This window comes from Cheilinus undulatus, linkage group 20 (genome assembly GCF_018320785.1).
Source record: "Cheilinus undulatus linkage group 20, ASM1832078v1, whole genome shotgun sequence".
NCBI lineage: Eukaryota > Metazoa > Chordata > Actinopteri > Labriformes > Labridae > Cheilinus > Cheilinus undulatus.
In genome coordinates, this window is record NC_054884.1 from 28,586,695 (window position 1) to 28,614,544 (window position 27,850).

General features: G+C 39.3%; 1 protein-coding gene across 12 annotated transcripts in view; it reads left to right on the forward strand.

Annotated features, from left to right (window-relative positions):
* The window catches only part of tcf7l2 (transcription factor 7 like 2), a 135,521-nt gene that overhangs the window by 40,325 nt on the left and 67,346 nt on the right, over positions 1 to 27,850 (forward strand). For 8 of the 12 annotated variants that reach the window (XM_041815418.1, XM_041815417.1, XM_041815424.1 and 5 more), the window contains exons 4-5: positions 7,609 to 7,710; positions 21,313 to 21,372. In XM_041815418.1, the coding sequence (XP_041671352.1) occupies positions 7,609 to 7,710; positions 21,313 to 21,372 (162 nt within the window). The remainder of the gene's footprint in view (positions 1 to 7,608; positions 7,711 to 21,312; positions 21,373 to 27,850) is intronic. The other 4 variants (XM_041815426.1, XM_041815428.1, XM_041815429.1 and 1 more) reach the window with 1 other exon arrangement.

Here is a 27,850-nt window from a genome sequence, read left to right on the forward strand (position 1 = left end):
TTTTGGTACTGATGGTCAACTTTAAAATGAACAAACGGGTTAGAAATTAAATGTCAAACAAAAATAAAATAATTTGTGCCACTTACGACGTGATGAAATTATGTTTATAAATGTTGGTACTATCTTGTTCCTACATGTTTTTACCTAAAAACACGACACGATCAACGAGTGTTTTTTGTTCACTATAGTGGATGCACAGGTAACGGTGTGCCTGCTGGGACAGGAGAGGATACCTGGACTGAAACATTTTCCACCACGACAGCGGGTTACTGTCGGTTGGCAGCGCGGTTTTACTCCCGTACATCAGCATCTCTTGATGTAGTGATGCATCACTTGCCAAATCACCGCCAGCCTGTGCACCACCTTGGCGATAAACATCCCCAATGGCGGCCATTGCGACGTCTCTGTTTTGGTGTGAAAACTTTATTGTTCATCATGTCACGTGACGTGACGAAACACCTACATATGGGTGAAGTTGAAGCCAAGGAGAGAGGGGAGAGACTCGGGAATGATTATAAACAGCAAAAAATTTTTTAAAAACATTTTGAAATAGTAACTTCACCTTTTGAATATTAATGAGTTTTTAAATATTCAAATTATATTCAAGCTACAAAATTCATTCCAGCAGCCTTAGTTGGCTGATTGCTATACTGATACCTGTGTTGTTTTTATCAATTTGCTTGGTGTAACACTTCCACTACACCAACATTTTCTCTCATATTTTACCACAAAAACAGAACAGTTTGTCCAACAAGTGTCTTCTTCTACCCAGTAAAAAAACCTCTTTCCTCTGAATTATCATTAACAAACCAGTATGTAGTTGTTCTGCTCTCTGTAATTTCTTATTTAGGTCATTTTATGGGTTATTTAATGGTATTTGTGCAGAGCTGTGAAGCTGTCGTCAGTCCACAGGTCAGGGATGTCAAGGACAACTTTTAGGGACCAGGAGACATTACTGTCTTTCTCCTCTCACCCTTTCTGTAACAGACCTTCCTAAATCTTCTTTCATGTACTTCTTTAGAGTGTAACCACTGTGAAAAAATATCAGGAAATTCTCTCTGTATCACTGCTCTGTATAGGCAACAGGACACCAGCATTCACTTTCATTTAATCACTCACCAGTGTACATGATTTTCTTTAAAATGTCTGTATTTCAGTACCAGCAGATGTAAAAATAACTGATATTGTACCGTTTTAAGTCTGTGGTATCAAAAGTTTTAACAACCTTAGTTTTAGGAAAAACTTGGTAACACACAAAAAGTAAAGCGCCTAAGGGGACTAAATGTTGTCAATGATAGCCAAATTCATGCAGTCACTGTACTCCACTGTTAACGGTGCTTTTCAAGAGTTCCTCAGGGTCAGCTGACACAAGCTTTGGGCCCAAAACGGCATGTTAACTAATGATGCGATGCGATACCATACTGCAAGCGGTCATCAACTACATTTCACTACATTTTGGGGGCCGGACTTTCAAATAAACTTAAATTTAGAGACATTTTGGTCTAATTGAATATTTGTAAATACTTTGTTTTATTTAAAATGTATGCCATTTTTAGCCTCTATAGCGTAGCTAGCCACATGGGGCGATTGAGATATTTTAGCTGAATGCATCAGGGCTGTTATGTTCTCCATCACTGCGTTCAGTGCTAGAATGTTGTGCTCTGATTGGAGAAAAACCTGTGCAAGAAAAGGTCTTTAGTTTTGATTGTCAGGCAGGAAAATGCTTGGGGTCAAGAGATAACAGGGTGTCTCAATCAAGAATGAGCCCAAAATGTGCTTATCATGCCTCATATTTCCTAACAATGAGTGACAGGTGAATTTCTCTAAAATGGATCAAGCATTTAACCAATTTGGACAATTTTTATCAATTTCCATTGTTTTTAATAGCTGTAGGGGATTTAAAAAAGATGCCTTATATGCATCAACCTATTTTTTTCTCTGCATATTCTGAATTTAATAATGTTTTGGGGGCTGGATGGGAAGATGTGGAGGACCTGATGTGGTCCTTGGGCTGCCCTGAGAGCCACATCCACACACTTCCTCAGTGGTACAGAAGATTTTTATAGATTTCAACAACTTTGGCCATTGGTCTTCTTAAGGTGAAATGTTGGGATTTATTAAGTTTTTTTTGTGGCACTGACCAAGTGTGCTGGCATGTGTTTTTTGTTATTGTTGGTATTTCTGTGATAACAGTCATATTGCAAGATAATCATATAATGATAGAGCATCATATTTGATTAACAGAGGAATTTAAAAAGCCCTTTAAAAAGTGCAGTTTTGTGTCAGTTTTTCCCTGATGTTTTATCTCTTAACTTCATTGCATTGCTGCCTGCACAACCCTGATTTTATCTTCTTTAACCAATTAATTTCCTCTATATTTAGTTTTGAATCCACTGTCATATCTTTTCAAGTATTAATTTTGTTTGTAAAATTTCTAGAGAAATCTTTTAAGATTGTCATATTCACTATCAGCAGTGTTAACCAGTAATATCATCATAGTATCACACAAGACAGGAAAAGAACATATTACCATTTCACTATTTTTTCCTGCCCTGACTCCAATTTAAGGATTGGAATTGGTTTAAAGAGAAAATCGCACTAAAGTTATCGATAAGATAGTAATGATCCTAGTTCATTTAAAGCATGGGCTACCATTCGCTTCTTGAGCTTGGGAAAGCAGCAGAGGACAGGAAAATATCGGGACAGTGAGAGTGAGTTCATCCCTCTGTAAGGATTTAGAGGACTCCCTTGTCTTTCACTTCATCAGAGACAATTGAGTCATTCAGCACCCATTGTGGGGCCGGCCGGGCGAGGAGGGGCGCAGGGTAGGGGAAGAGAGCTGTGGAGGGGTTGGGGGGGGTTGTTGTCTGAAAGGGAGAGGAGAGAAGGAAAAGCCGTCTGCTGCACAACCCGGAGCCAGAGCACAACCACCGGGTGGCTCTTACAGGGTGGGGGTATGTCAAGCTGGGGGCTGTTGCTTAGTGTTTGTGTGTGTGGGGAGGGCAGGAAGAGGGACAGAGGAGAAGAGAGAGTTATCCTGGAACTCCGGAGCAATTTGTCACATCGGAATGGCTCTTGAGTTACCCGGGGGGCCCCCTCATAGCAGGAGAGTTTTCAGGTCGCAGAGTGGGTAACAGGGAGGGGCTTGGAGCAGCCGAGAGAGGCCAGAGGTCATGGCCTACTCAAGCCCAGGCGGTGCGTCCGTTAGCAGCGCAGGTCGAGTGGGTGGGGCGACTGAGGAAGGAGGCCAAGAAGGGCGGTGGGGGGACGGAAAGCCCGTTGCTTGCCAGGGCTCCGTTTTCCTTGGCATGCTTGTAAAACCTGCAGGAGAGATTAGTGTGTGAGAACGTTTGCAATAGCAGGGCTGAAGTGGAGCCACTTGTCAGGGCATGCGCTGCGGCACCCTCCCTCTCTCTCTAGTCTGTCAGTGTCTCTCTACCCCACTGCCACACTCAGGGGTGTCACCTTCACGCTCCTTACCCACCTACTCGGAATGTCCTCTTGTTCGACCCCTTGCCCGGCTGCAGCTGTGTTTGAATATTTGCATGTGTGAGCATGTGTGCACATGCACACACTATACAGCAAGACTTTCCCATGACTGGATTCACAATCTACCCCCCCCCAACACTGCCCTCTTCTAGCCCCCCTGTGGCACCCGTGGATACTGTCTTGAATTACCTCATAGATGACAGCAACACTGTCACTCTTTTCCTCCTCCTTTACGGTTACAACACCCCCTCCTTCACCTCCTCCTTTCCCCCTTCATGGCAATTAATACCCAGTGTGGGGGGTCCATAAAAACCCACAAGACCTCAACTCTGGAGTTTTTACAACCTTTCCTTTTTCCACTCTAGGACATACAAACAAGCATAAACAAACCCAGTTTTTTAAGCAGTAAAAGCCATCTTGGGGTCATAAATGAGTGGTAGTTGTGGAGAAAGACCAGGCAGCAAACAGTTTTTTTTTCCTTGCAGGGGCTGTAACCGAGGACATGGAGTCAATAACTCCCTCCAGCGTCTACCACTGGCAGGCACCCCACAGTGAACTCTTCGCTAATTACCACTGATTTAGACACAGTCTCAGGAAGGGTCGCGACATACTCACTCTCTGACCAGCCATGACACACATACGGAACTAATACACACACAAGCCCTGAGACATGCATACAAACTAGCAGCCACCCTTTCTGGATGGCAGGACAAAGAAATTAAACCTAGTGTACCTGCATCACCATACAACTGCCAGAGTGCTGTTAAGGAGCCATAGCTTTGTCTGCGGTCACAGTCTCTTGTCAGTGGATTAAAGGAGACTTTTCACATGTTTCTGTATGCCTCATGCAAGTTTGATTCATGAAATGATGATTTCTAAAAACAGAAAAGTGACTAAACTTAGATCAGATAATTGAAACACATGACAAGATTTCCTTCACTTCCTGTTTGGTCACTCTTTTAAAGAACCAGATTATCTTAATCCTACGTGATATGTAAATGTATGTGGTTCAGATACTATCTTGAGGTGGCATTTGGCTGCCACAGGGTGTGCATTTGTGGCTATGATTGAATCTTTATGTCTAAGTGAAAAAGACTGTCTATGTGACAGTAATAATGAGTTCACCATTTTCAGGATGAGTGAAATATAAGATGATTTGATACGATACCATCAGAACAGAGGACTACACTATGACAATACAATATGATACAACACAACATGACAATACACGATACATTCTACTGTGCCCTAGTGATAAAACACTATACAGTACAATAGGATACAATACGATGTGACACAATATTCAAAATTCAAGATTCAAAGTCTTTATTGTCAATTCTGCCATATGTGTAGGACATACAGAAGATTGAAATTGTGTTTCTCTCGTAACTGCGGTGAAATATATATATATATATATATATATATATATATATATATATATATATATATATATATATATATATAAATAAATAAATAAATAAATATATATATAAAGATTTTAGACAGAAATAGAATTTAGACAGAAAACAACAAACATCAATACACTGTAAACAATATAAAAAACTGTATTTAAATAGAGTAGTGCCAATAGTGCTATGTAAGTTGGAGAAGACCTGAGAAGAGTAGAAAAAAAAATGTGTAATAAATAGATTAAAGTGGCTGGTGCTGGTTATATGGTTTGATATGATATGATGCGATAGGATATATGATTTAAAACATTAAAAAATGATGCCATACAGGTTCTTCTGCCCTGTTGATATGATAGAAAATGAATCAATAAAATACAATACATGTTACATTAGGATACAATACAAAATGATTTTATGAATTAAAGTACAATATGATATGACACAATAAAATATGATGATGATGAAATAAAATACAGCACAACACGATATACGACACAATATGATACAATATATGAAACAGTATGATATACAATATGAAGATATATGATACAGTGAGATGCAGTACAATATGATATGAAACAATACGATACAATAAGATACACTATGATACAATATGATACTATACGATACTATATGATACAATACGATACAATACAATATAATACCATACAATACTATACAATACGATACAATACAATATAATACCATACAATACTATACAATATGATACAATACGATACAACACGATACAATACGATATAATACGATACACTACAATATAGTACGATACAATACGATTCAATATGATACTATATGATACAATAAGTGATTATTTTCATACAAACTAATATGAAGTTCCATTTTGGTACCAAGACGCTGTATAAAAAGTCATATCTTGAATCAGAAAGATTTTTGACACAACTTACAGGTTGTTGCTCTAAGTAACTTACCTATATTTGATGGAACAATGTTAAAAGTTAGAATGATATTATTGTTGAAATGTAATGTGAACTGTTATAATTTATGGAAAAAGGGTGGGACTGAATAGGTTTGTACTTCTTTCCGCTTCTTTTCGAATATGTAATCTTGATCGTTAATGTTTTTGTAATTATTTTGTTTCATCTCTTTCTCTCCAAAGTCTGTATGTGTCTTCTAAAGGTATATGATTACTTTTATAGTTTTGCTCTTACATGTTCGAAATAAACTTCCCTAACTAACTAACTAATACAATATAATATGATACAATATTATATAATGTAAGACAATATGATGCAGTAGAATAGGATATGATATGATACAATGTAGGTTACAATATGATACAATAAGATAAAATACAATATGAAAGGTATAATGTGATTCAATTTGATATGAAAGGATACAATATGACACAATATGATGATACAATAAGATAAGATATGATTTGACACATTACAATACAGCACGGTACGATACAATGTGATCCAATGCAAAACAATACAAAATGATGCTATTCATGTTATTGTGGTCTTTATGGTACAACTCTACATGATACAATATGATTGTGACTTTCCACAGTTCAAAATGATACAATACATGTTATTGTGCCTGTGCTGCAAACACTTGTTCAAGCCTGTGTTTTTGTGTGATTGATGATTTGTAAGATTAGACTCAATTTCATTTTAATTTTTGGCTATTTTTATTGCATCCAAATCCATGGAACTATACACTAAGTTTCTACCAATATTGAAATGATGTGTGGTGCTAGTTTAGCTTTGTTGTTGGTGGAGGTGCTCTATGTACAGAGGCCTATGACCCCTTCCCCTGTTTGAGGTGGTTGTGACATTAATAAAACAGTCTGGACCAAATATTAACAAGATTAAGAGGTCAGGAGAACCTCTGTATGACCTCTTGGTAGTTTTTTTCAGTGTGAATCTTTGTGAACAGTTTTACAGTTGCTGAGTTTCTAGTATGTACCAAGATTAAACAAATGAAGAAGAGAACAAGGAAAAGATACAAGGTGAACTATCTAAGGTAGAACAGCAAACACAGCACTTGTGATCAAATTAAAAGGACTCCACCCAGTTTATATCACAAAAGCAGATGTTTCTCATGACCCTTGTTTCTGCTTATCTGTTTTCCCCCTACTGTATGAGCGTGTGTGAGTGGGAGAGAAAGAGAGAGACTTTTGATAGAGGCCAAGTCAATCATTTATGGAGGCCGTCAGGAGGTCTACCCTGCAAAGGAGCGTGGTGAGACGCCATGCTTTAACCTCTTTATGGGTTCCAATAAAAGTCTGACAACAGTCACATTTATGACATCAGCCATGAGCTGTACAGTGCTACCCCTCACCTCTGCCATCCCTAGACTCAAAATAAGTTACATAATGGAATCCAAAGTCAGTGAGAAAAACATAAATAATATGTTTGGGGTCACTCTTAGGAGCTTGGCTAAAAAAGGAAGAGTATTGTGCTTTATGTTTGGTTTACACAACTACTATGTGCTCTCCTACTGGACCCTCAGATGCATGCTCGAGGCCATCCTCACCTCATCCTCCATCCGCCTTTAGATCTTTGTTTGCCTCTCCATGTTTTTGAGTTTCCACACCCGTGCACCCGTCAAGAAATGTCGTCTCCCCTTTTTTTGTCTTACTTTTAATTTGTTCCTTTTGCTTTCTGCATTGTTAACATGTTTTTTTTCTTTCTTTCCATTCTGTTTCCTTTCTGCCATTCAGTACCTACAGATGAAATGGCCCCTGCTAGATGTTCAACCAGGAGGTCTTCAAAGTAGACAAGCACTTAAAGATGCCAGGTCCCCATCACCGGCACACATCGTTGTAAGTAACAACTCCGCTCGGTACCTCTCCTCTTTCTCCCAAGCTCTCCTTCCTTTATTTTCATGACAGAAAGACAAACAAATCCTGCTTTTCTTTTCTCATCCATCCCCGTCAGCGTTAAAGCACTCCCTTTTTTCCCCTTGAGTGGATGTTTTGACTGGAAAAATGCATATTTGTTTGCGTTTACCGTTCAGTCACAGTCACCAACCATTCTAGACAGTTTCGGCTTTGCTCTTTGTGCGTGCAGATTTGGTTATTGCAGGATTTTCTCTGCTAGAATGATATGGAGTGAAAGTCCCTGGATTTGGGCACAGCCATGTTCTTAGCAGACACAAGAAAGTGATAATCTTAAGCTTAGTTGGATGATAATGGAGCACTGGTCTCATGTTGACAACTTTTCACCAAGAATGAGCGGATGCTGGGCTGCTAACGTGCGCTCTTTGAGGGAAGTGTGGGTGTTCCTACGGCATTGATTACCCTATCCACAGAGTTGGAGGCAGGCAGGAGAGGAGAGTCAAGTTGGCTGGACAGCGTCCGGGGCATATGGAGTACATACACATAACAGAGCATCCACCCTAGGCATGTCGATATCTAAGAGGCTATAGCGGCTCCAGAATGAACAGTTGAACTCAGAAGTTAGCCAACGGCATCAACTTTTCAGGAGGTCAGCGAAAGGTTGAGCATAGGGAGGTGTACGTATGTGGTCACAGGGTTAGCAAGCCAGGAAAATCAATGAGAGTGGGGTTTGAGCAGAATTAGTGAGGTGATCATAAGTGCCCCTGGGCTGATATCGGCACAGTTCTTACTTTGTTTTGGAGTCTTCTACATATCGTTATGAAAATGAAAGTTTAAAAAAAAAAGGCATTTATTTTAAACTGAGAAGCCTTCCGGTTTGTATGCTCATGAATATCTCCAGTAGTAACAGCTCGAAGCAGGAGCTAATAATACACGGCTGACCCTTTTTGTTTATAAGCAACAACACAGAGAGTTGTCGCCATGGCTCTGCTGCTCTCACAGGAGGTGGCGATGATTTTTTTATCTCACAAATTACACCGTCAAGACACAGCGTCCCTCTGAGTCACATTTGACATTTGATCACTTCAGTTACTTTTATGGTGCGTAATAAATACCATCCTGAGCAGTTACTCAAAAATTGGCAAGCCTGGGCCTCCTTGGTATTCTGCCCGTTTAAGTTAAGCACGTCTTAAAATAGCAGGAGTCGACAAGGCTGTTTATTTGAAACAGAAACCTTGTCAAAAGTTGTGTTTAAAGACAAAAGAACTCTCGATGACAGTGTTATTTTGAACAAAACAAGCCAAGCATAGGCTCTCCTTATCTTTCTTCGCGATGCTGCAGTTATTTTTATACCAAAGAGTTCAGGGGGCCTCTTCGTACGCTGTTATTTTAGGAGATGCTGAGAAAAGAGTCCCGACTCCTATGAAGTCATTAAACTGGTCGTAGGCAGTGAAAAGCTGCAGGTAAATACTTGAGGTTTTATCCTGCTATGAGTCATGTGGCTGTAAATACTTCCCACCTCACATCCACCTCAGCTCCAGCTCACTTTTAAAGGTTAAAGACAACACTGACGTATAATTCTCCAACTTTTTAGGAAGCATAAGTGATGTCATGACACAATTTATATTCCAAATAAGACAGCTCTTTGACAAGTCGAAGTGATCCGTAATTACAGCAGAACTTTTATTTGTTAAGGTTTTACACTTGTGAAAATAAACTCTTTTATTTCACAGTGTTCTCAGAGCGTTGTAATACAAACAGTCAGGCGTGTAACACTCACAGGCTTTGAACAAACACCAGCATCTCATCACAAAACAGAAACTGGCTGTGGGGCGAAAACAAACTTGAAACAACAAAGATGGACAACCAGACAGATGGAAAAAATAAGCTCGCACATTGCTGAAGTGCAGACCTACTTTTAACAACACAATGGAGCGACTGAAGAACAAAATAGAGAGAAACAATGTTTTGAACAACATGTGTTGATCACGACTAAACTTTCTACTCTATTGAACAGAAGAACTAAACAAAGAGAGTCTGATTTTAATATGTAGTGACAGTTGAAGCTCACTTCAGGGTAACATTAATGACTGAGTAGGAACAGAAAAAATCTGCTGAAGCCTTTGTTTGAATGCTTAGTTTAAAAATATTTGTTTTATAGTGCACCATACCAGTGCTGGGGTCATATTCTTTAGAAAAGCTTTCCCATGTAGGGCTGCCACAATGACAGAATTCAAATTTTGTTATGACACGAGTAAAAAACAATCCCAATAAAACATCTGTTTTTAGGAATGCATGATATTATCTAGATGATATCTGCATTGGAGGATATTAGATTTAAAAAAAATCAATCATTGGTATCTCTGGATAAGAAAATTTCTTTTGGTATTTACTACCAATATATCAGCTGTAAATATAGCCTATATTAGCTGTAAATATCAGATATGGGTCTATATTGACAGTAAATATGGGCATATATCAGCTGTAAATATCTGATTATATTAGCAGTACATATTGGCTCTAAATATGAGCATATGTTGGCTGAAATTCTTAGTCTTTGTAAGCAGTACATTTTGGCCTACATTGACTTTAAATACTGGTTTGTACCAGCTGTAAATATTGGTCTGTATTCCCTTTATATATTGCCTTATATGGACTGTAATTATCTATCTGTATTAGATATACAAATAAAACCTATATTGGCTTTAAATATCAGCATATATAAACAAAAAATTTCAGCTTGCATCGGTTATTAATATTAACCTACATTGTCTTTAAATATAAGCTTATGTTGGCAGTAAATCTGGCCAAAACATTTCAGCCTATATGGACCTTAATTATCAGCCTATATTGGTTTTAAATATCTACATTTGCTGTAAACATTAGCCAATTCAAACTATAATTACTGGCCTATATTGGTTTTATATATCGGCCTATATTTGCAGTAAATATCAGCTTTACTTACCCCCAGGAATATTGGCCCACATTGGCTGTATATATCAGCCTATATAAATTGTGTTCATTGGCCTAAATCTGTTGTAGATATTAGCTTATGATGGCTGTTAAAACTGGTTTATATTGGCTGTAAGTAAGCCTATATAAACAACATTTTTGGCCTTTATCAGTTGTAAATATCAGCCTATATTGACAGTAATTAGTGGCTGTACATATCAGCCTTTATTGGCTGTAAATATCTGCCGATATAAACAACAATTATCAGCCTATATCAGCTGTAAATATCAGCCTATATTGGCAGTAAATATCAGCTTTACATATCGACCTATGTCAACTGTATTTATAGGCCTATCTGAGTTGTAGATATAGGCTTATATTTGCTGGACATAATAGCCAATAATTATAGTATAATAAAATAGTATATAGTAGCTGTACATACTGGCCTATATTGGCTGTAATTATTGGCCTATTAAAGCTGTACAAATCAGTAAACTATACTAACAAGTTTGGGGAATTCTTGGCAGGAGAAACACACCTTTGTCACCTGAAGTCTTTTTCTTTGTTCATCCGCTTTTCATGAATTTCAAGGTGTGTTGTAAGGACCGAAGTTTAACATCCTGACCTACATTTATAGATCGATATTTCTACTGATATTGGCTAAAATGGATTTCTAAATCAGATGAACCCAATACTGTGCATCACTTCTTTCCATAGCAACAAAACAGACAGCAGGAGAGTGTTTGCTTGTATGATGGATTAATTTCCCTTCGATGTACATGTAAAGTATAATGAGTAGTTGTAGTTTCAAAAAAATCAGGGACTTTTTCAATATTTTGACATTTTAATATGTGGCATCGAGAAAAAGCATCTGAAGTTATGCCATGTGTTGCTCATTTGGTTTCTGTTAAATTTTTGGCACAACAAGCCTTGGACCAGTGAACAACAAACCAGATTTGGCCCGGAAAGAATTCAATAATTGAGAATAATTTCAAAAGACATTCAAATTCCTGAGGTGTCTTTGTAGGGGCAAGAAAACAGTTGAATTTGGTAAATTGTTCTCAGTATCTGACACGTGTTTACCCTTGTTTTCTTTGTTTTGTCTTTATTTTCAGGAGAAAAGACTGTATCACAATTAAAGAAGTATTGTTATTAATGCTGACACTAATCAATATCAGACAATATATTGTAATGTTGCTGCTCGTATTGCCCTGCCCTGAAGTGTGATCTGTTTGATGGCATACACAGGCTGGCGAGATCAGAGGCATTGCAGCATCACTGCACGGGCACACAACTCTCTGTTAGCACGAGTGATAAAATTGAATGTGAAATGCTGCTTGTATTGTTGCTTGCTACCCTCCTGCTCCAGCATCCACCTCAGACTGTGAGGGAAGTCTGATTGAATGTTTCCCTGGTTTGCATCATACTGGTTGTTGTACACACAGAGAAGACAGATAACTGTGGACGGCATCATGAATGCCGATGATAACCCCACACGGACTCCTGCTAATGTCACTCAATCAATCCAGCCTCTCTTTTCTCTTATTTTTAAAGATAGGATATGGTTGTTATGATACCAGAATTTTTAGATGTGATATGGCTCTAGAGGAATCAGACAATGTCAAAACCTGTTTAGATTCCATGGCAACAAAATAGAAGTACCAGGCACCAAACACAGCATATTTCCTTGTTTTCTAGGGATGTTCTGATAGTGGAAGTTAGTGCTGGTACCAATGTTTAAAATGACAATTTAGTCCATTTCAGATGCTGTTACTGAAGTCTTATATCAACACTTCTCCTGGTGTATGGCTACTTTTCTCTCATGTTTGACTGTGGAAACAGACCAGAGTTTTCCCAACAGATGACTTCTGTCCTGGAAAAATATCCTCTTTGATTCAGCTATTAGGCATGCTAGATGTTAGTATTAAATTGATTGGGCACAACGGATAAACATCTGCTCCTGACATCAGTTCATGACACATTATTTGCAGCTGGTCAATGTTTGCTGATGGGGACAATTTTGGCTGGTACTAGTAAACAGATGCATCTGTGCATCTTTATTGTTTTCAGTAGTCAGAAATTTCACATGAACTTCACCAAAATGTTGCAAGTTTATTTGGTTGATTATGACAATGTGCTGGAGTTTGGCTGCAATTTTTGGTGGATTCATTCAGCTCAAGCACATTTGACTTATGACGTAGTAGTAGGTTTTTTTTAAAGCATTGGCACTTTTTGATACTACTCTGATTACAGGATAGAATGCATCATATAAAAATGTGATATCATACCGATGCTGCTGCTCTTTTCATTAATCCTTTCAGTGTAAAACTCCCATGATTCCAATACTTTCTTTTGTGTAACAATGACATGATATCAGAGATCGTCATATAGTTCCCGTCTTCTTCCCAAAAGCAAATCTTTTTCCTGAATCAGCTGTGCTAAATGCTAACTTGAAATTGATGCAACCCAAAAGATGAACATCTACTACAGTCCAGAATTTTTGCTTATGGATGATGTTTGTTTAAATCAGAGATGGGCAACTTTGATTACTAAAAGGGCCACAAAGACTGTATTTTTACCACCAGATGGCCACAAACTGCAGCGTCTTGTTAAAAATGATAATAATCTCGGTTCCAGTCTAGTCAGTTGGTGGATTAAGTGCCTACATACAGAGGCTAGTCCTTGTCACACTGGTCGCGGGGTCAATTCCTGGTCTCTTCTCTGTTTGGTGCATTTCATCCCCAAATTCTTTCCTCATATTTCCTGTCTCTCTTCAGCAGTCTTATATGAATAAATATTTGTAAAGGTGATGTTTATATTTTGTGGTGTGGCTGTTCTGGGGTCCCTCTGCCCTTCCTCAAGCCCATGTGGAAAGCATCAAGCAGGAACAACTCATGCTCCTGTGCTTACAAGGAAAGCCTGAGGCAGGGAAGGAAGCAGCAAAAAGCCTCAGAGCAGAGCAGGAATCAGTGACAAAGGATGACGTTGATAAAGTGAGGTATGGCATAAAGGAGGAGCTTGGGTGGAGGAGGGTTGCAAAAAGCAGCTTGGAGAGGAAGTAGCAAAGCATAGCAAAGCTAGAGCAATTTAAATATGGCAGCATGAGTGCAATAGGCCAATAGTGTGCTTAGAGCCAATCAGCTGGCCATCAGCTGATGAGGGCTTGCGTGAGATCAGCTGATCTAGACTATATGGCAGTGCTTGTCTCTGTGGCCTGCCTGAACTAACGCTATATGCTGGATTCATTTAATGTTAAATGTTCAATTAGGGCTGTAAATGCAACAAAAAAGCTAATGGAAAAAGAGAAGGGAAAAAACAAACTTTTTTTTGCTTTTACTCAATTTTTCTGTGACAGCATGTACATTTTTTACAATTTTCAAGCGTTTTCAAAAAATATGCCATTAACATGTGAAGACCAGCCTTGTTACGACAATAAAAGTTATAAGTGATTGAAATATTTGTAGGTATTTGAAGAGTTTTTACACTATTTGTCCCCACTCACACATATACGACCCACTGAAAACAGATCTGCGACTAGCTTTTGGGCCCTGACCCACCAGTTGAGAACCACTGTTCTAAAGTGTCAGTATTGGCCAGTAATGTTGTTAACCAATGTATCTGTGCTTTCCTAGTAATTTTCATTAAATAATGGAGAAAACATGTGGTACTGAAGAATACCAAAGTTGTATTGACAACCTTACTACACGATGTTGTCCGTATGTCCCGGGATGTGATCCCTTTATGAAAACATTAGTCTGTCAACAGTAGTTTCTTTTTTTTTTTACAAATGAAAAGAAACACTTTGACCTCCTCCTGTCTGGAGCACATTCAGGCTGCACTTTCAGTGATAAGAAGCCGTAGATTGGCCATCTAGATAACAGCCATCTGAACCCTGACTGGCCCTCAGACAGTAAAAAAAAAACAATAGAAGACAGTCACAGGTTAAAGGAGAGATAAAGATGGCCGTAGATAACACCTGGTTGAAAGTTGTGGCTGCTGAGAAGAATGAAGGAGAGGATGGATAGAGGATGGATGGGGACGAAGATGCAGGCAGATGTGGAGTGCTGGAAGAGCTGTTGAGAGAAGAGGAAGTGACCTCACGCAGGCTGGTCTGTCTGAGGGCTCACCGTACGCCCCTGTTTACCATGCCCTCAAAGGGGGCTGTGCAGGACCCTTTTGAAGTGCCTGACCACGCCGCAGGCAGCCTCAAAACCTGCCGCCACTGAACTTTTATGCCATTGGCTGAAAGTTATTCAATATTTATCCCCCGATTGATGTGTATTTTTTGAGGGAGAGACTCTAAGAAATATTTTGATGCCTCACACAGCTCCTGAGGGAAAGATCATAAACAGGGCTTGCTTTGTCAGCTTGGCTTTTGTTGTGATGTTTTAATTTGGACTTGAAGAGTTTTTTTTTTTTTTTAAGGAAGTGGTGTATGGTTTATGTTTGCATGTTTAACCACAAACACACTTTACATATTAATATAGCTGTTATTCTACTAGCCTATTAACACTGATAACATTTTTATAAGTTCTTAGGTAAACAGCTGCATCCGAACTGAGCCATTAAAACCTTTTCTTACTGAGTCACGTTTCGTAATTCGAGGAATTGGGGCAGAAACATGCAAATGTTAAGAGCATATACACAGAAACTGCTTTCCTGACATCCACGTGCATACACACATGCACATACACACGCACGCATGCACAGCCTTAGAGTCTAGAGCCTAGCCCCGCTCAAACAATGTCTCCATTGTTTTGTAGGCTTTCACTGGCAGCAAGGGACGGCTGGAGTGTTAACCATTTCCCAACTGTGCCTCAGTGTGTGTCAGAGGTAGTGAAGCATGGGCTCAGGGAAGAAGAGAGGGAGGGCACTTGCTCCAAGTGTATGGTAATTAGTGTGGAGGAAGTGATGGAATCTGGCCATTTTTATGGCCTGTAAGACCTCCCACCTGAGCCTTTTACAACTCCTGAACATGCTTATTTTATTCCCATTCAGGCTCAGAAGAGTGTGTGCTAGAAAGAGCACTGTGTGAAAGGAGCTGACGTGTTTTTGATATTGTTAAAAAAAAACTTAAAGAACTGCCACATGCCACAATGACTCTGTGGATCCCAACAAGCGGCTGCACCTCTCCGTTTGTGTTAGAAAAGACACAGGCACGATCACATTCATCCTCCTTGACCGCTCCTCTGTTCGGTTTGTAGGAACGGGGATAAAGGGGGCTTCCTGTGGTCTGAATAGGCCATGCACCTGGGTAAGCCAGACAATTGCACAGAGCTCTGGGATGCCTGGCCTCCTCAGCTGTTAATGAGCGACCCCATGGTTGGGAGGCACCACCCACACTCTGTCCACAAGCTTTACCTTGAAGGCTTTCTGTGCCTGACTTATACCGACCTTAAACTGCTCTTTCTGTCTGCATTATATACCCTTTTCTCTGGTAACCTCCTCTACCCACTCTTGTCTTCTTTATGGGCATGTTGCCCTTAAAACACATTTAAAACATAACCCTGGACCTCCTATTTTAGCTGAAGATATGGATAATTTGTGTTGTTGATTAGTTCAGAAACCTGACTACTTCAGCTAATTTCTTTCTATTGGCTGATATGGAGGGAGGTGATTCAAAGCTTTTGTTGCTTTGGAGCTCAACAGTTGCCTCCAACTTTCTCAGCCACTGTGCCAGTTTCCTCTTATTCTTTGGTAAGTTTGTGGAGCAATAACATTTCCAGACATCACTGTGCCACTCTTGGATTAGGGACAGTGTCATTCTTTTCCCCAGACTGCAAATAAACCATAATGTTTTCAGAACAAGGTTGATAACTTACAAGCTTGTGGCCTTTTCAGGTGGATATTACCATTATTTTACAAGTAGTTAGCTCTTGGTGAATCTGCCTTGGATGGTTATGACATTATGACTTATAATCGTACCTGCAAAAGCAGCAAAGACTGTGTGACATTCCAGCTGATTATGATGGCACAAAGGAGTTTGCAGGCTTGTCGTAGCCCTTTAGGATGTTAGCCCACAACATCCTAAAGGTACTTAATTTTAATGGTCTGGGATAGAAGTACCTCAGCATAAGTCTGGGGTATGTTAGTAGAGATGCACTGACTGTGGAAATTGGAGCCAATGTAAGTACTTGTGCTTGGTCTGGAAAATGTGGTATCAGTGCATCCCTAATTAAAGGCAATGATAAAAGAAGTTGATTGGTCAAAGAAGTTAAGAGATGGAGCATGGTATGAGTGAAACTGACACTAATTTGTTGTGAGTAGAAACCTTAATCCTGCACTTAACTTCAAAAGAGGCCTTTTGTTATCCTCAGTTAATCAAGCAATCATATTTGTTCTTTGTAATGGTGAATAACTATACTGTAAAACTGGGGTGTCCTCATCCTGGTCTCTTGTATCGGATCGGAGGCGATATAAGACCTCTTGATTGATCTGATTGTTTTAACGGAGCATAATTTGTGGCGGGAAGTGGGAGGACAACAAAGCAGCAGTAGCAGCATTAGCAATCCTATAGCTAAAATGTCAGCAGTATGGAAATGCAAGAGCAAAAACAGTCCAACGTCCACTTGCAGCATCTGCACAGTGACTTTGCTAGGCATTGATGGCAAGGCTGCTTTTGATACTACCAATTTGATCAGACACTTTGGAACTAAACATGCAATGAAATATGGTAACATCGCTATAGCAACTGAGGAGGAGGCTGCTATGTGTGGGATCAGGACTCGGAATTGGTAGAGAATCAAAATTGAAATGTCAGATTGGGATTGGAGGCCAAAAATGCTGATTGGGACATCCTTACTGTAAAAAGTGGTTTTTTACACTGTAAGTAGCAATTTTGAAACAATTTTAAAAAATTGCTTCAATTAGTAAAAGCAATTGAATTAAGCTCATTCATCTCAAACAAGTTGCAAGAAGTTAGCATGAGTTGCAACTTAAAAGCCAATCAGCTTTTGAAGTTGTTCCAAAATTTTCCTTTTAGAGAGTAAAATGACATTTTTTTACAGTGTACACATTTTCAGTCTGGGAAAAAATGTGGTATCGGTGCATCCCTATCTGATATGATACTAATAAAGATCAGACAATAGTGGTACTTGTTTCTATACCATGGCTACAAAAATACACGTCTTAGGCACCCGGCATACTGTCTCAAATGCACAAAAACATTGGCAATGTTTTGCCAGTTTTTTTCTTGAGCATTTAGACAATGCTTTCATAGTGCTTTCTCTCTCTTTCCATCTTTTGGCTTAAAATATGCATGAAGTTTATTGAAGTTTCAGTTTTTTGCAGTACTATCAGCCATATAACAAACACATGGTACTCAGAAGTGTCAAAGTTTGACAACCTTATGAATTCACTGAGTCCCATTTAGTCCTTAGTGATACTGATTCTATTCAATGAGTGGCATACTTGCAGATATTGATACCAACGCTGATGCTGATACTGATTCTACTTTTTATTTTTTACAACCTCAGGCTTGTAAAAAAAAAAAAAAAAAAAAACTATTGGCAGCATCCAGTATTAGATGATACATCAAACATATCCATTTGGCTCATTTAAGTACAAATATTTCTTGATTGAATTCCTCTAAAAGACAATTATAAATCATGAGTTCCATGTGCTGGTTTTACAAACTCAGCCATATCCATGTATGATCCAGACCTCAAACAGACACCATTGTGCCTATTATCTGTCTCTCTCTGTCTTCTCCAGACAAGACAGTTTTTCAAGGGGTCACGCTTACATCATCAGCTCAGGGCCAAAATCTGAGGCCCAGTCGAGACGTGGCGTCAGGCCCGGGAACTGTGACAATGAAAATGAGAGCACCTCAGTCTTTGTCCGGCAGTCTGTACGGCCGCTTGTTCCCAAGGACAATCCGCTCAGTGTTGGCCTTAGTCAGCAACAAAACCACAACAGTGACTTAAGAGTCTTATTGCCCCTTTATAGACTGAACAGAAAACCTAAGTTTTTCAAAGTAAAGGTGGACTGAAAATGCCAAGAAGGGCCCATCAGCTAGGATTCAAAATGTCAAATTTTGAACATTTTTTTTGTCATGTGTAGACTTAATATGCAGAAGGAATGTCTTCATTACAGCATGTGATTGTAGTCAGTGTGAATAGCAGTTTGTTGTATTGTCTCTGCGTGTTTCTTTGTGTTAATAGCTCCAGGGAAATAGTTGTATATTTTCCTAGCTGTGGTATTTGACCGTTCTATAACCCTGCTGAACTTAAGCTACCCCAGGGAACGTGTGACTCTATGTTGGACATGCACATTTAAAAGGATAATACATATGTGTATCTGTTAGTGTGTGTATGCCTGTGTGTGTTTCGCCAACAACCACAGTGTTCACTGTTGGAGAAGTTATCTGGCTGGCCTCGGGGTCAAGCACAAGTACAAATAGAACCCAGTGATCTCTGTGCAGAGAAAGCGACCGACACAGTAGCTTCTGGAGCCCTTTTGTAAACTACGGGCCCTGTTGCTTTTCCCTGCATGTTCTAAGACTTTCTACTACCATGTCCTTTCTTCTTTAGGAAATCAATAACTCCCTTTCCCTATTTTTTCCTCTTTCTTCCTTTCCTGTCCTCTATCATCTCCTGAAATCTTTCAGGGAGATGTGAGATCTGAGTTTTTGCTCTTAGGGGCAGTAGATACAAATGTGCCAAGTTAACCTCTGAATGCCTTATCCTCTGAAGGATCTTGTATTTGAACAGCTAGTAAGACTTGGCAGGTCACAGTTTTAAATTTAGTACACGGTGAAGTGTAGAAAATAAAAAAATATGACTGCTCTGGGGACCTGTAGTCAGCACAAGAGTTGTTCCAATAACAATATTGTAAATTCCTCTGTTTAAGGCTTAAATGCGGAACCATGTATTGTCCAGTATGCCAGTTAATGTGCTGGTGTGATTATTGATAAGCCCACCACAAAAATTATTCTATTTCAAAACAGTAAATTATTGTGAAGGGATAACGCGATATCTGTTGAATAAGAGGATAATTTAAATTGATTAGACATACAAAAAACATTACAGTACTCTTTGTCTTTGCCAGTAGAGGGTGCTGTCTGGTTTTGGTTTCTCCTTTTGGCATAAGTACCTGAAAGGGATTTGTAAAATGTTATTTTGCAATTTGACCACCAGAGAATGGAATCGAAATGATCATTTTTATTTCTAAATTGCTATCGGTTGCATTATCAAACAGAAAAAAAAAAAATTGTAGGAAAATGACAAAAATGAAAATGTTAGTGTAATATTACATCACTACTACTGAGCAATTAATACTGGCTGCTACAAGAGGTCAGGTAAATATATAGAAATATTAGCCTCATGCTGAAGTATTAGCAAACGTGGCCAGTGGCACGTGGCTCTAGCTAAAAATCTAGTCAAAGCTAGCTTAGTGTAAGCAAGCAATTCTACCAATCTCAAATTTACATAAATGCTTTACTTGCTTGATTTTACAATTTAGGCAACTAGAATTGATATAGAAGCATTGTCATGCAAAAAAAAAAAAGAGAGAGAGTGGCTGCTAGTCAGCCTACAGCTAATGTTAGCTTAAATCATTACCAGCCTTGAAGCTTTGCTTTTGGGCTGAGAAACTTGAAATTAACTGAGTCAGGTCATTGAAAAAGAGAGTCTAGTATAATAAATTGATACTCAGTAGATATACACAGCTTTTAAAATATTGATGATAAAGGAAACAAGTGGATATTTTCTTGTAAAAGAATTAGTACTAGGTAGGTATCAGCTACATGGTATCTAGCTAGCTAGCTAGGTAGCTAGCAGGAAAAAGGTTTTAGAATATTTCCAGTTGGCACAGAAAATCTATTTAAAAAATAAAATATTGTATCCTTGCTTTGGTGATACTACTTAGTCTTTTTGCTTACTCATTATTCCTTCACAGTTACAGGTGTTGTGCCTTAGACCCTTTCCACACAGAGACGAAAACGATAAATTGCCGTTTCATTTTGAAAAAGTTCTCCTTAAAGACGGCTTTTATCAAAAGAAATAATGATGATATACTCAAATCAGAACTATAAGCTAGCTACAAGGTATCTAGCTAGCTAGAAAAATTGTATAAATTAAACCCAGAAGAAAAACAAAACAGAGCATTTTCAGTCAGCACTGAGATTCTAATAAAAAAAAAGTTAGTTATACTATTTCTTCTGCACTTAGGGCCTGTTGAGTCCTTTTGCTGAGTCATGAGACCTTCACAGTAACAGCTATTGAGCCTGTAAAATCAGAAACGATGACCTTAGCTCCCAAGGCCAGCACAGTATCTGTAAAGGTGTAAATGCTTAGTAGCTAAAATGTTCTCCCTAAGTGAAATATTGTTTTAACAACCAGACAGCCAGTACCAACAATCATGTAACCAGAGCAGAGCCGGTTCTCTCTGTGTAAAATTAGTAATAATGGGGCCGAGCATGCACCCAGGAGAGAGCTGAGCCAGCAGAGGAGAGCTCGTATTTTAAATAACTAAAAAGCCAGGGGATGCATTATTTCCAGAGAGAACATGTTTCTTTTGCATAAAAAAAACCTGGCCGGCTGAGATTGTGTGCAGATGTGTATGAGTGTGTATGTGTGAGAGGATGGAGAGCTGATATAATTGTGTGACTTGGGAACGTCCATCTTTGCCTTTCAGGGGTCCTTCTGCTGGGAATTCCCCGGACAGTCAGATCTGAGCCTTCACCAATTTCATTTGGTGAGACCTTTGAATTCCAGCAATATCTTTTTGGATTTATTTTGGTTGATTCCAAACACAAATTAACACCTGATGATTGAAAGCAAGAAATAATGAATGAAAAATCCTGGTGATGATGCTGATAATCATGCTGTTTTGTTTGTGTTTTGTGCTTTTAATTCAGACGCCTGCTTTGCGTGCTTTTTCATGTCTAAAATATCAATCCAGATGTTGGGCTTGTTATGGGAAGAGATATTTTTGAACTTACATACTTCAGAATATGGGTCGTCCAGCTTTATGGGATCTTTCTCTCGTCCAGCTTTGTTTGACTTTTAGCTTCTTTTTGTGTTTGTTGTCTTTATCTCGTGCCTAACTGGTGTCTGTTTCTGGTTTAGCTTTGGGAGTCATTGCGGTTGTATTTGGTTCACATTAGCCCACAATCCAACAGCAGGACATTGGAGTCAGTCTTTTCTTTCTCTTTTTTGTTGCAGTTTTGTTGTGAGTTTTCTTTTATTGGCTGCATCTGGTTCTGAATGCGTAACCAAGAGATAGATGTAGAAATAAGACTCCCTGTTTATGTTAGGGTTAGGTGAGAAACACTCTTGATGGGTTAGTGTACGTGCTGTTTTGTTGCGATGTTTTTTACTGACTGCATCTGATTCTGAATGAATAACTAAGAAATAGACAGCGATATAAGACGCCCAGTTTAGGGTTAGAATAACAGTTAGGTTAGGGTTAAGTCTAGGGAGTTAGAGCTGTTGTGATTTTCTTTTACTGGCTGCCTCTGCATCTGACTGCATAACTGAGAGATAGATGGCGATATAAGACACATGGTTTAGGTTGATGGTAAGGGTTTGGAGTTGGTGTAATGCAAAACCAAACTATGGCACGGGGGCCAAATGTGGCCCACGGCCCATTTTTGATTCCCCCCCCCCAATTCTTTTAATTGCATTGAATATGGCCCTTAATAGAGCATGAAGCTTGTGCTACACTGTAATATTATTCTTACTTTCAGCACAAGGCAGTGCTACCATGCTTATACTGTAAGCAAACATTTTGACAAGGATTTAAAGCTGTTTTTTCAGGACTAAATTGAGACGACACTATAAATAGTAAAATATTGGCAACAAAAATAATAAAGATATCTTGATGTGTAATGCCCTAATGGATTACAGCAGCAAATAGCCGCACCAATGAAGTTCCAGGGGCGGGGAAAGCGGTACGCATAGCTGACTGGGGACCCCTGAAATCTGAGTGGCCCCCCCAAAATCTTTAAAATGATTGGCCATTTGCCACATACCCGATTACTGAAGCTATCTTAACCAACATTAGATTGGTGTTACTAACTTTAACATTGAGGTGAGATATATGAAAGTGGCCCCACCCTCCTTATGTATTTCTGTATGTGGCCCCCATTTGAAAAAGTCTGGACACCCCTGGTGTAATGGGAGTGTAGGTTTAGGTTTAGGGGTTAGGAGTTTGGTTAGGTTAAGAGTTAGTGCTGCTTTATTGCAATTGTCTTTTACTGGCTGCTTCTTATTCTAAATACATATGCAAGGCATGGATGTAGAAATAAGACACCTGGTTTAGGGTTAGGTTAGGGCTAAGGGTAAGGTTAGGAGTTGGTGCTGTTTGTCTATTACTGGCTGCCTCTGGTTTAGAATTCATAACTGGAAGACAGATGCAGAAATAAGACACCCTGTTTCTGCCAGCTGATTCTAGATTTGAATTGACCAAACCTGACAGCCAAGGAATACTGCATGTCTTTCTCTAATTCATAGTATAGCAATTCCCTCCTTATTTGTCCTGCAGCTTTGCCTTGAATTATTTCAAAAAAGTGGAACCTAAATGTGAAGTTAGTGTTGATTTCACTGCCAAGCCGACGGGCTGAGGACATCAGTAAGCCTTGTTTTGGTTCGCTGGGCGGGAAGACACATTATGAAACCCAAGAGGATAACTTATTAATCTCCTCTGAGGCGACCGTGGCTCTGTGGATTGCCTACTTGAATTGTTTGACTAATCAATTGCTTGTTGATTTTGCACACTCCGCAGGGCCTTTGTTGCTGGTAAATAACACAAGTGCTTGAAAGGGAAAAAAGGAAGTAAGAAGGGAAGAAGGTAAATCATACTTGATTGTGCAAACAGCTATTAATAAGACGGTCTGGTCTATTGGAAAGAAAAAGGAGTCTAAAAATTTTTAAAAACAACATTCCTCTCCTCATGCTCGCTTCCCCTCCTTCTTATACAAGTGCCTTTGCTAGAACTTGTTTGACAAGCTCTGGATCGCTGTTGGGTGTGCCTGTCTTTCTGCATGTGTGTCTTACAAACACACCTTTGTCTACACCAGCGTGTCTGTAGTATCCTTGCGTCTAGGGTGCGACTTGAGTTTTGGATGACAGGCAGTCAGAGCTAGGTCAGGCCAGGTTAGAAGTTTCATATGTTTACATACAACAACATGGACTTACTTAACCCTGAGTTCTGACTTGCAGGCTAGTGTGGAGTGGACAGGGAGGGAAAAATCATGTGTGGCGATGGAGGGTCAAAGTCCAGAAGTGATATCAATAAATAATCTTATTTATGATGAAACTACCAAAGATAACACAATTACCGGCGCCATTCTGCAGCCAACCACATGAGCGACAACACACTCAGCAGCTTCCTACGCTACTGTATTAACACTGGAGGCTGTTTCACAGGGAAACTTGTTTTGACAGAACTCCAGGTGTCTCATTGTTACGGCTGGCATGGTTCAACAGATTTACCAATTAGCACTGGGCTGAGGGCGCAGGAAGGGTGGGAGAGTGAGGGGAGAAGAGGGGAGGGAAGAAACATAAACGGGACAGAGGGGGGGTGAGATGAGGCGGATTTGGCTGCAGTGATGGAATGAGATTCTGAGTGAGAGGTGCTGGTAGGGGAAGGTGTGGAGGGAGGGGTGTTGTGACCATACGGAGGAAGACTAGAGTAAGGTGATATGTGACCTCGATTTTTTCCGCCCTCTAGAAGTGGTATGGAAGGTGCTGAGGTTTGAGCTGAGCCACAAAGAGGAGGGAAGTATGTAAAAAGAAGGGTGAAGAGAGAGAAAGTCAAAACATGACAACTTAAATGTCATTTTTGTCTTAACAAAGCGCATACAAATAGTCATTTGTGGTGTTTTGTTGGCTATACTTCTTAACTTGACTCTTGCTTTCCTAACGCACACCCATCTGCAGGAGCATTGATTTGTTTTTGTGATAAGTCCCTCCTTGGCTTGCACCTCTTACTGCTGTTCGAGGCAAAGTTGCGCTGGATTAAACACAATGTTATTACTCGCGCTAACCCTCTTTGTTTTTCCTCAGAAAAGTCTGCTCGGTTTTCCAGGAAGTTTGGAATTGAACTTTTGAGAAGGGGTTGAAGTGATTAAGTGAATATCCCAAGGGTGGCCTGCAGATTTTGGAGTAGCTTTTGGCTCCTGAGTGTTATGATGTTGACACTCACACGTGCGGGTCCAGACTTAGGAGAACACAGGTACAGTCGGTTCTCTTGTTTAGGCAAAAAAGAGGGTTCAAAATATAATGATAGGGAGGATGTTTCACTCAGATAAAGGTTTTTTGAGCTATGAAAAATTTCCCTTTCTACAGGGGTTTTGAGCCAACCAGTCACAATAAAGATGTCAGACTTTTTCTATATGTGTTAAAGTGTCAGTTTACAACGAAAAGGTAAAATCTGGAAAATACACTCACACCTGGCACTCTGTACCTTGCCCAAGCACATTTGACACCCAAAGCCCAGTTTATTTGACCACTGTGAGTGCTCTGTACCGTGCTCATGCACCACACCACCTTCACCCTTGCACAAATGGAAAAGTGTGCTTCAACAAGTCATGATTGCTCATGCATTAGCACAAGCACATTATACATGGTGCATAAAGGATATAACTTCGCTAGAAAATAATTTTAAAAAGTGACAGAGTATAAGGGGGCTGTATCTGACCAAAATGGCTCAAAATGAGCCACTAAGGAAGGCTGAGTGACTGTCATGTTCAGCGGTGCACTATATTAGATTTTTTGCCCATACTGTACAGAAATAAAATTCACACCCAAAACTTCTGTCCTTAAAACATATTTCAAATTTTAAGGAATGAGGATGAATAAAGAAAAAGATGGTAGCTGACATAGGCCTGTTGGTCCTGCCTGAAACTCAGCAAACTTATTTGTACAAACAGCAATTATATCAGTTGTAAATGTGTACGTTAACATTGTTAAAGTTCAATAAATGCATATACAAATGTCATAAAATAAATGAGTAATCGCATTTAGTCATCATGTTTTCAGTATCCTTAGTTTTATGGCTTTATTTATAGAGGATGACAGTGGATACATATCGGGTAGGGCTAAGTGAGCAATGCGTGAGTATTAAAAATACTTATAAATCTACTACTTCTACTACTAGAACTACAAGAACAGACAGGGTGATAAAAGTCCCAATAAAAATGTATTAAAATTTGGGTGAAAACAGGGATTACTAGTCCACTTAATAGGAAAGACTACAGGAACTTTATTATCAAAATACTCCAGTCACCCAGGATCTCAGAAGAAATGTCCAGAGGACCACTAATGTATGATTAAAAATAAATTTAAAAAAGGAAAAGTAGTTTAGATAACAGGTGATATTTGATAGAAGTGCCTTGAATTGATTTGAATGAACTTCTCAGTTATGAAGCATGAAATATAAAAAGTGCTTACACATAATTAATTCATAAAGACAGGGTAAGGTTCTGGGTTATGGTTAGGCATGACAGACTTAAACCCAGGCTGTCTGCGTACTTGATGCATAACCTAATCACCAGGCCATCTGCATCCCCTTTTTGATGACCAACAATTTTTAAAGAATCTATCAGTTTAATGATGGAAAGTAGGGTTTTCATGATATTTGATACCTTGATACATATCAGTCCTACACTTCTTCAAATAATAAAGTCTTTGTTATTTATAAATGATGGCATTCAAAAGTACCAGAGCTCTAATAACTTTTGCTTTTTTCATTAAAAAAAAATTGGAGAAGCTTGAATCCATCAGAAACCACTGTTTATAACTTGGGTTTTCAGTTGTAGATTTACAATTTGGTAGGAAGTTAGCCCAGCATTCACTTCATTTCAGGATCACTCTCATCATACATTTGACCATTTCATTGCAAAATTGATGTGCAGTTTTACTTGGCAGTGAAGGCTTTACTCAAATGATGATCCATGGGTTAGTTAAGCAGCATTCTTTGACATTCCAGGGGGCGCATTGCTAGAAACCCCCATTTGGACAGATGGATTTATGATGATGCATATTGAATACAATAGAATTATTTCAAATGCATTTAATCCAAAGTAGCATGAATTTGAATGAAGGTGCAACAAGCTTTATGCTATAAAGGAGGAGGCTGGGATGGAGGAGGTTAAGCTTTGCCAGCAGTAGCAGTGTGGTGTATCAGCATTAATGCAAATAGGGATTAGTGAGAAGTATGTCATATCTACACTGCTGTGTTGAGAGAAAGAGCTTTGATTGGCTGTTGGAGCTGGGAGGTGATAATTGGGATCAGTTGGCCGTCAGCTGATCACAGCTGGGTGTGTGACTACAGTGCCCTGCATGAACTAATGCTGAGCTCCATAAAAACAACACTACCTCATTACTCATAAAGATGAATGTGGATTAAACTCTTGTGATATCCAGCCAATCAGTTGGTGTTCTAGGTGGGAAGTAAGGGAGACTATGGAGAGTGCAAAGAGACACAACTCACAGAAGAGATGAAACACAGCACTACTTAGTTCACTAATTTAATCTGTGATTGGTAAAATAAAATGCTGGTACAGATAATTGACTAAACGACAGGCCAGTAATAGGTCAACCCTTCTACAACACTGTTATGAGCAAGAAAAATTGCATCAACCTTAACAAATGTCCAAAAAAAAAAAACTTTTTTCTTGCAAAAATTCAGCAGCATTAGGAAAGGTTAGATGTTTGCATGCTTTAACACTATTGCATCTTTAATTGATGATACCATGTGACCTGCAGGAGCATGGCAAAGCTGTATGCATGTTGAAATCTCCTGTCGTTACTTAAAGGCCTCAAAAATGAGGAAAGCAGGCTACGTAGTTGCAGTCTTTAAATTTACCCCCTCAGATCACTTCATGACCTTGAAATCCATCTGGTTTTGAAAGATGTAGTCTTCAGAGATCCCAGAGTTGCGACACAGACTGTCAGTTGTGTACATGTGTTCAAGCAGCCTGTGATTGAGAGTGATGGAGACAGCTCTGTGGAGAGAAAGAGAGGAAGGGGACAAGAGTGGGGAAATATGGGAGGAAAGAATATGAAGCCCCGCCAAATTCCCTCAAGAACAATTTACTGTTATGGATGAATACACTGTCACTGTCAAATTTTTGCTGTGTGGATGTGTGCGTGTTGAAGACGGTGGAATGCTGAGTGATTCCAGAGAGCACTTAAGCTGCCTTGAATTCACTTTTCTGTTCCTACCC